Source organism: Sceloporus occidentalis, unplaced genomic scaffold (genome assembly GCF_023333645.1).
Source record: "Sceloporus occidentalis isolate IW3139 unplaced genomic scaffold, rSceOcc1.0.p SCAF_4, whole genome shotgun sequence".
Classification (NCBI taxonomy): domain Eukaryota; kingdom Metazoa; phylum Chordata; class Lepidosauria; order Squamata; family Phrynosomatidae; genus Sceloporus; species Sceloporus occidentalis.
The window spans coordinates 172,044,364-172,053,656 of record NW_028316984.1 but is presented as its reverse complement, the minus strand read 5'-3'; the positions used below and the strand labels follow the sequence as shown (position 1 = coordinate 172,053,656).

The 9,293-nt window shown below is 38.5% G+C and overlaps 1 protein-coding gene across 7 annotated transcripts in view; it reads right to left on the bottom strand.

Annotated features, from left to right (window-relative positions):
* Window positions 1-212: 212 nt before the first annotated feature.
* FLRT2 (fibronectin leucine rich transmembrane protein 2) overlaps window positions 213-9,293 on the bottom strand; it is a 123,226-nt gene continuing 114,145 nt past the window's right edge. For all 7 annotated transcript variants that reach the window (XM_089522345.1, XM_089522344.1, XM_089522343.1 and 4 more), the window contains one exon: window positions 213-3,784. In XM_089522345.1, coding sequence (XP_089378471.1) covers window positions 1,393-3,378 — 1,986 coding nt within the window. In that variant the 5' untranslated portion in view covers window positions 3,379-3,784 and the 3' untranslated portion in view covers window positions 213-1,392. The remainder of the gene's footprint in view (window positions 3,785-9,293) is intronic.

Below are 9,293 nucleotides of genomic sequence, written 5' to 3'. Positions count from 1 at the left end.
TGCTCTACAATTAAGGAGAGTGGGGTTTATTTTGCTTGGTTTTCATTTTTTATAGGGACTGTACACCATACATTCTAAGGGTGTCACTTGCAAAGGTACAAAATTGAACAAAAATCTCAAATTAACATTATGAGGAAATCAAACAAAATCAGGAGTATTATTGGACTTCAGATGCCAAATCCAAGCGGGATTGTTAATAGATTCAGAATGAATTAACCAGATTGTTTTCTTGAAATATCAATTTTTACCTAACTTAATTTTTAAACATGATGATTTCTCCCCTCCCTGCCAAAAAAAAATCTCAAAACATTTTATGAGTAAGTGTTTACTTATTTTAATGCCCCCACAGGGTTTGCTTTCTTTTTCTTGGAGCAAACTTAAGTGACTGAATTATCAAGGAATATTATGAAACTAAGAAATGGCAAAGGGAATCCTTTCATCAACCTTTAACATCTTTTGAATATATATTTAACTAATTAGAATCAAAGTACTGCTTGCTACTCTGGCCAATGTATCAGATCCCCTTGGACTGCTGTAATAAACAGCATTGATTAAGTTCATAGTATGATGTGACTAGACTGGGACTTAAAGAAATGTGCTTACTTTACAAAAGAAAACAAAAGAAAAATATCTGGATTGTAGACAAAAAATTCTGACAAAAGCTGGTGTGGGTGTGTGTTGCATATGTTGATTTTGACAAGAACCTAAGGGCAAACAAGTCTTTTGCTTTTAATGTTTCAATACCAGCCTTTGTGATGTGTGATGAGCATCTTGGTACAAGTGAATAGAAAGAATAGAGAGATTCATAGTGTTTGATACTAGAAAGCTCACAATTTCCTGCTCCAACTGGAACTAAAAAATACAGAGGCAGCAAAAATGGACTAATAATGTTTTAACAGAAGTTACTCCAATTTTATCAGTTACAGGGGATCTTAATTTGTATTTCTCCTGACACCTGGTCCTACTTAGAAATGTCTGATGTTATTCTCCTGTTAACACATTTCCTAAACTAGTGGAAAATGTCTGAGCCAGTACCCCCCAAATAATCTCCAAAATCAAAATGGTTAATGTCTGAAGAATGAGGCATTTCTTTCCTTTGCCATGGCATTGGGTTCTTATCGTACAACCCTGTACAGTACTTCAGCTATATTTTTTAAGATTTAAAAAGCAAAAAGTTATAAAACCATTTGCAATTAACTTGAAATAGAAAAGATAGCACTTTTTTAAATCCCATTATATAGTACACCATATAAATTACAGAGTATTCAAATGCACAAATGCATCTGTGTAACATTTATCAAATGTAATTTCTGTTTGTGTGTGAGTAGGTTTATCTGCTTCCTCCCTCCAAGTTTGTCTCTAGTTGTAGGTGTCCTGCCATGCCCTTCACTATCACGTATGACAGTGTTCTAGGTCTGACACACCACTGTTGCAATATCTCATATTGTTGGGGATATGGCAGTCTGTGTAGTTAATGCCCCCATTTGGGGTATAAATGGGCTGCAGTCTGAAATCTCCTTTAAGGAGTTGATCATTATTTAAGGAGACAATCTGAAAGCTGGTTTCTGTCATCTCCAGGATGGAGTTGTCCTTCTTGGTCCCCGCCTCACAGTAGTCATCTTTCCGTCGGCCCCGGTTGTATTTCCACTTCTGAGAAGTATAGCGCCCCTTTTTGTGCATGTGCCAACAGAAGATGCTGAGCAGAACCACCAAAACAAATACCACTGCCCCACCAATCAATCCTGCCAAGAGAAATGGGGAACCAATGTTATGAGAAGTTGTCTGCTCATGACTGGAGGCTGTGTTGCTACCATTGCTTAATAAGGAAGCCTTGGTGGTACCTTCAGAACAGACAGTGTCCTCACCAACTCGGTAATTATTAAAATCATCCAAGGGAACTAAGCAAATCCGATATGTAGATTTGGGCTCTAGGTTTGTCAAGCTTATGTTCTGTCTCTTGTCACTAACTATCCGTTCCTGAATGATGCCTCCTTCCAGACTGTGGCCCATTTTAACCCAGGTAAGTTTGTACGCCATGATGTTAAAAAGGGTATGCCAGCTGACTTGGATGCATGTGTCATTCACAATGTGGATAAACAGCTGAAAGCGTTCAACAAAGGGAGTGGTCACCTTTTCTCCATCATCTCTCTCAGGCACAGTGGGGAGTGTAGCTACTATGGGGGTAAAAGGAGTGTATTTGTTATTTGGGGTTACGAGTAATGTTGTAGGAGTGACTGTGGTTGGCAAGGATGTTGTGGGAGCCTGGGTAACAAATGACAGAGCAGGGGTAGTTGGGGGGCATGACAACATATTCATGGTGAGTTCCCTGACAGCCATACCTCGGACGTGATCTGGCCCCTGACACATGAATCCTCGAACATTGATGGAGGATGGAATTAACTTGAGCCATTCAGTGACCCACTTAATACTACAATCACAAAGCCACGGATTATTCCTTGCTGTGAGTTGCTTAAGGTTATGAAGGTTATCAAAAACACCTTTGGACAACATCCGAAGCTGATTGTTGGATATATCAAGTCGCTCCAGCTGGTGGAGATTTGAAAAGGCTGAAAGTGGTATGTGTGATATCTGGTTGTCCTGTAGATAAAGCCTAAGTAGGTTTGTACCTGGGAGTTCAGGGGGAGGGTATGTTAGTGAATTTCGTACTATAGAGAATTCCTTGAGTTTGGATAGGTGGCTGAAGGTGCCATCTGCAATACCTTTATTGGTAAGGAGGTTGCCATCCACTATGAGACGTTCCAAGCTTGTGAGATTCTGAAAGGCCATATCTGATATGATGGCAATTCGGTTTTCATCAACTCGTAGTTCTTGTAAGTCCACTGGAAGGCCAACTGGTACACTGCTTAAGTGATTCTTAGACAAGAACAGAAGCTTGAGGCTAACAGCTTCCCGGAAAGCCCCATCCTCAACTCCTACAGTGGAGATGGAATTATCATCTAGGTGCAATTCTTCCAGTTTCAACAGCTGGGCCAGAGCTGCCCGAGAAATGGTCTGGATGTTGTTTTCTTGCAGGTGGAGAACTCTGACATTCTTGGGCAGATTCATGGGGAACTCATCCAGCTGGTTGCCATATAGGTAAACTGTGTGCACAGACTGGACGTTGTGTAGCTCTGTAGGAAATCCAGCGTTATTAATTTGGTTATTATGGAGGTAGAGTACGGTAACACCCTCCGGGATTCCAAGAGGCACTGAGGTCAAGCTGCGTTCATTACAATAGACAAAGTTTCGGTCACAGCGGCAAACGCTTGGACAGGCCACAGCTTTGGAGAACTGCATGTAGAGCCCCAGAGAAAACACAAGCCATGATTTAAAGAAAGTAACCTTGTCCATGAGCCACATTCTAGTCCACGGGCCCATTTCTAAATTAAGGGGAAAAAATACTGAAAAAGAGAAAAAATACTAGCAAAAAAAGAGAAACTGAAAATAGATTTGGATTTCTGTTCTTTGCACAGAAGAGGTAATGTTCTGAAGGCTAAATACAAAATAATCCTCATATAACTGGATTGCCTTCCACTCTGGCTAGGTAAGTTTCTCTCTTGTTAGCCAGGTTTGCACACTTTGTTGTCTCTCTCCATGTATGCTGAATGATTGTAATAATGTCCTGTACAGGTGACCAGTAAGCAATATAAGATACCAAATCTTGACTAGAGGCAGGTTTTCTAGACTAGTCCTTCTTTTCACTGTGGTGTTAGTGGTAAGGATGCATGTGGCTTCTTTTAGTCTGCAAGGCATTCATCTCAGCTTGAGGCTGGATCTCAGCAATCTGTTAAGAGAGAGAAGAGAAAATAAATAATGTGGCATTGTTAACTGGCAAACATTCTGTGAACAGAAATTCATTATGAATGAAATACAAACATAAATAATCCAGACTACCCTCTCTTTCCTTCATCTTCTAAAACGAAGTAGAAAAACCAGCAGGGAAAACAAAATGGATAAAGGGATAATTAGTTCCCAAGCTGCTGACAGAAGAAAAGTCAATGTGCAGCACAAGATTTCCACTACTGGAAACCGCTACTTTAAGTTACTACCACTCTGTGGTAAAAGCTGGAGTCAACACATCCCATTGTACAATTGGAAACCAGGTTGCTGGTTAACTTGGTCAGTTTATTGCCTACCTACTCAACGCTTTACCCTGTCAAGCTTGTGCATTTCTTTTCTTCTCAATTACTTTGCTGGCATGTGAAGGAGGAGCATGATCTGATATCTTAAGATGGAAAGGACCCAAGTCTGGTCAACCCACAGCTTTTCCCCTGGAAGAAATCCTTATCCAACCCCAAAGTTCCATACTAGAAAGAGAACTATTTTCACAGGAGTTATATCACAACATCTTTAGGATATCATTTTGAATGCTATTTTGGTATTTTTCCCTCTCAAGAGAAGAAGTGTTTTGGTATAATTGCTGTGGGACAGAGAATGTTGCCATGGGGTTTTTTCTTCGAAACTTTTGCATGTTCATATCTTTCTGCTTCTTCATACTTCACATCTATCACTCACCCTTGTTCTATTGCACTTTTTTGGTGGGACATGAACAGTAAGCAAAACATAAAAACCCTGTTTTTCAACTTTTTCCCACTCCAAATGACCATCATGTCATTTTCACGCTTTTTCCAGAAATGACAGGGTTTTCCATGTAGTTAGGTCTATACCAATTTGAACAGTCCTTTATTTTGTTCTCTCCTTCTGGCATTATTCATTATTGAAATTTAAAACTTAAAATTTAGTTCCACAAACAAAGCTTGGATAACACTGGCCTGAAAGATATTAACTATTATTTTCTAATTAGAGGTTTGCATTTCAACACTTTAGCTTTAAATTCTGGCATTCCTTGACCCTTCATTAACTTATTTAACAAAGCAATGAGATGAGCATTGCATTTATTAAATGTTCCAAGTTTGTCTCTAAATTGTAGGCAATTAATAGCTGTTACAATTTTACCCAAACTATACCTGCTGGAGACAAAAAACTTTCCAGAATTATCTTGCAGAACACATTGATCCTAGTACACAACCTTTTAAAAATATTATGGGCCACAAGGGAGGGACTTCAGGTAATTTATGTGATGTTTCCAACACTGTGCTTAGTGGACCATAGGTGTTTTAATAAATGATTTCTAGCAGAAATATATGGTTGTTGTTTTTTAAAATAGTAAAATTAAGACAACTGTTATCATGACAACTTAACAGGGTTAGTTTAAGAGATCTGAATTATGGAGTGGATACCCCAGAGGTATGAGGATCTCAAGCACATTTAGCTGGTTAAATCTTTAGATATACAGCAGACCCTTGTTATATGCTGGGGTTTGGTTCAAAGATCCCCCGTGTATAACAAAACCCATGTATGCGCAAGTCCCATTAAATATAATGATATAGCAAAATGGTGTCCCTTATAATAAAATGGAAAATCAAGGTTTGATATTTGAAATGTATACTTTTTTCGAACATTTTCAAACCATGGATGCTTGAATCCATGTATAAAAAATCCATGCATAAGAAGGGCCGACTGTAAAAAGTAAAATTTTATTACAGTTTGAGTATCTCTTATCCAGATTTCTGAAATCCAAAACATTCTAAAATCCAAAATTGTCCACAAAGGTGGCTGATATAGTGACATTTTTGCTTTCTGATGGTTCATTGTATACACACTTTGTTTTATGCATAAAAATATGAAAAATATTATGTATAAAATTCCCTTCAAGCTATGTGTATAAGCTATATATACAAAATAAATTAATTTTATGTTGAGTCTTGGGTCCTACCTCTGAGATACTTTGTTATGTTTATGCAAATATTCCAAAATCCAAAACCACTTCTGGTGCTAAGCATTTCTGATAAGGAAAATAGAACCTGTATCTCCTTAATCTTATACAACTACACTAGATCAGTTTTCACTTCTGGAAATACACTGTTTGATAAATAGCATATTTCTCTTCATACTGAAATATGAACCTCTCTGTAATTTAAATGGCTACATTTTCTTTTAAAATTGTCATTATTTGTCATTCTCTCAACATGGGCAACCTACCCATTGTTTATTATGTTTTTGTTTGTTTATGTGGCTTCAAGTGACCTGTTGACATGATGAATTTCTCATGAATTTAATAGGGTTTTCAAAGACAAGGAATACTCAAGAGGTGGTTTTACCAGTTCCTTCTTCTGAAATATTGCTTACAGTACCTAGTGTTCCTACCTAGTACTCGTTTATAGACAGACGGATGGGCAGAAAGAGAGAGAGACAGAGAGAGATGATAGATATAACCCCCCTCGATGAAAAATGTTTCCATCATTCTTCCTTTCACAGTTTTGTACTACATCACTTTCAGACTGAATGTTTTTTTCTTCTTCTCTATGGTCTGTTGCCTATCTAATATCTGTCAATTTTAGTATCAGAAATTTGTCTCTGCTCCAGACTATAACCATCCTTTCTCTCACAAAGTCGAATCTGGCTGTGAATAGTTACCCACAGCTTTTCAAAGTCATACACCTGTCAAATTGCCTGTCATTTTCCCAGCATTCTATATTTTGCCATGCTCTCGCATTCCCTTCTGGCCATGCTCTTATTTCCTTCTTCTTTCCCAGTATGATCAACTTCAGTGGCCACTGTGTGCACATTCAACAATGCAGAAACATGCAAATAGCTTATATTTACTGTAAACAACATCACACATCTATAATGCGCACACATACGTGCAATATCTTCATATTATGTTCTGAAATGACAGCTTGCTAAGCAAAGCCAATAGTTCCCGGGTGGAATTCTACACACCAGCTATTTCTGTCTCAGTATGCCACCTGAACTAAGGTGGGTATCATCCTAGCATTAAGCAGACTGGCATGTTCACCTCAGACAGTAAATGCTGGGGAGTGAGCTAGGCTCTTAATGTTCTTTCTGAAACCCTGGCTGTCCTCCTGCAAGAGAACAGAATTGTATATGCCACACAACCTGTCCTGAGCTAAACTATACTGCTGCCTCAGATGGGGTGGATGTTAGCCCTCCACAAATGCTGAAGGACATTTCCATTCCCACTCTGGCTTGCTTCTGCCCAAGGGACAGGGATGGATCTTGTCCTCTGACAGAAAAACATCTTGGGATATAGGTGGCTGACTGAATGCTTACTTCATTTACATTCTGTTCACTGGCTATGCTCCTTTTTTTTCTTGCACTATCAAACCACTACAATCTGATGTTCTGTGTCCTCAGTATTTTCCAATACCTGGCTTTTCCAATACACTCCCCTGCAATAGTTTCCTACAAATCTTCACAATGCTCCCTTCTCCGTGTGAAAAGGGACTGATTCTTCCTTCTCCTTTGTGAATGTTCAACAACATCAACGTACAGCAGTCAGATGTCCACATTACTCATAGGAGTAAGAGAAAGTGATCAGCTAGGAATATATGTGCCACAGATGATAGCCCCTGGATTTTCCATAAAGTTAGAAAGAAAGTTTTCCTAGTTTAGAGAGATACACATGATTTGTACATAAGACCCTGGCAGCTAAAGTACTCAACAGGGATGTAGCAAGATGGGCTATAACACATGTATGTTGAGGGCAGAACAATTTGTCTACATCTTGGTGACATTCTCAGCCCAAGCTTATGCATGTTCCCTCAGTCAAAAGCAGCCCTAGTATATTAAATGTGATTCACTCTGTAAAGAATAGATGGAATTCTAAGCTTGGAAGTGCTATGTTTGGAAGAGATTATTTCAAACCATCCACTCTACACATACTTGTCAAGTTTGTCATTTTGCCTGCTAATGGACACTCCGGCTGGGGGATTCTGTGAAAGGTTGTCCAGAACGTAGCTTTCCTAAAGTCTCATCCTAATCCAATAAAAAAACACTCTCACAGATGACCAGGGCCTTTGAGAGATATGCATAGTGGAACAAGATTGCTTTCAGGCGGTGGGGACATTCCAGTATAAAATTCTAAAGTTGTAGTTGTTTCTACATATGGTAATGATAAAATATGAAGAAAGTATACTGCAATTGGTATATGATTATGAAAGCATAATTGAACACGATGACTAATCTTAGGCTATCTGAATATGACCACTGGTAAATGTTTGTAAATGCTTTATTCCCTGTGTGCAGAATGATAACATTGTATTTTATACAAAGCAACAATAACCTAATGAATTAATGTAATGAAAGGTGGCTGTGAGGTTATTGGTAGTTTTTTCTTTGGGGGGTTGTTTTTGTTTTTAAGAGAGGAAACTGCAGAGATTTGGCAAGTCCCATATTTTCACCCATGGTTTAGAATCTATTATAGTATATTTTCTAAAAAAATACTTTTCTCTCTTACAGGCAGATTTATCTATTTTTTTTAGATTTCAAGTTAATGTTGAGATAGGCTGAGCAGAGGAGCCGGTGTCATGTAGTGGTTTGACTGTTGGAGTACGATTCTGTTAGATAACAGGGTGTAAATCCCTGTTTGGCAATGAAAACCCACTGAGTGACCTAAGATGATTCACACACTCCCAGCCTCACATGAAGATAATAGAACCCTCCCCTGAACAGATTTTGCTGAGATTTTGCCCATTATAGGTTTGCCTAGAATGACTTGACAGCCATAAACCACAAAGGCTGAACGCACCCTGAATTTCTACTTGGGCTTACTCCTAAGTAATGGTGCACATTGCTCTGTAGCCATACTGAGTGTGACAGAGATATACATTTAATTAATTCAATGTTACTGCATACCAATATGTACTATCACTCCTTTTGGACCCTAAAGCTATATTTCTGAACTTCTTCTATAGATCCATGGGTTTCTTCTGATGTTTGCTTGCTTGCATGATTATACTGTAGTTTCCAGACTTCTGCTTACCTAGATTAAAATAAATAAATAATTCCCTATGTTCACTGCAATTATTTTTAATTACCATTTCTTTAATTTTTACCCCCCCTTCCAGTCCCCAGAATTAGGGGGAAATCACATAAATATTTTCCAACTCAGCACAGGGAGCTAGCATATCTGTTTCCTCTTTCATTAGTCCTGATGGTAGAAAATTGTAAAAAAGAAAGGAAAGAAAGCCTTAGAACAGCAAAAAGGACAGATGCCATCCCTCTGTCCTGCTAGTGTGAGGTTTGCAGTCCTGGGTTTTTTTTTTGGAGCCTCCAATATTTCACAGATGAAAACTGGGGTGTGTGTGGCCAAAAAATACCAGAGTGTGGTAAAGATGGTAGAAGTTATAAATGAGAAGAAAACACAAACTAGAAGAAATGACAGCAGTTTGCTTTTTGCAAACTATTTTTGCACTTTGAAATCAGTTTGT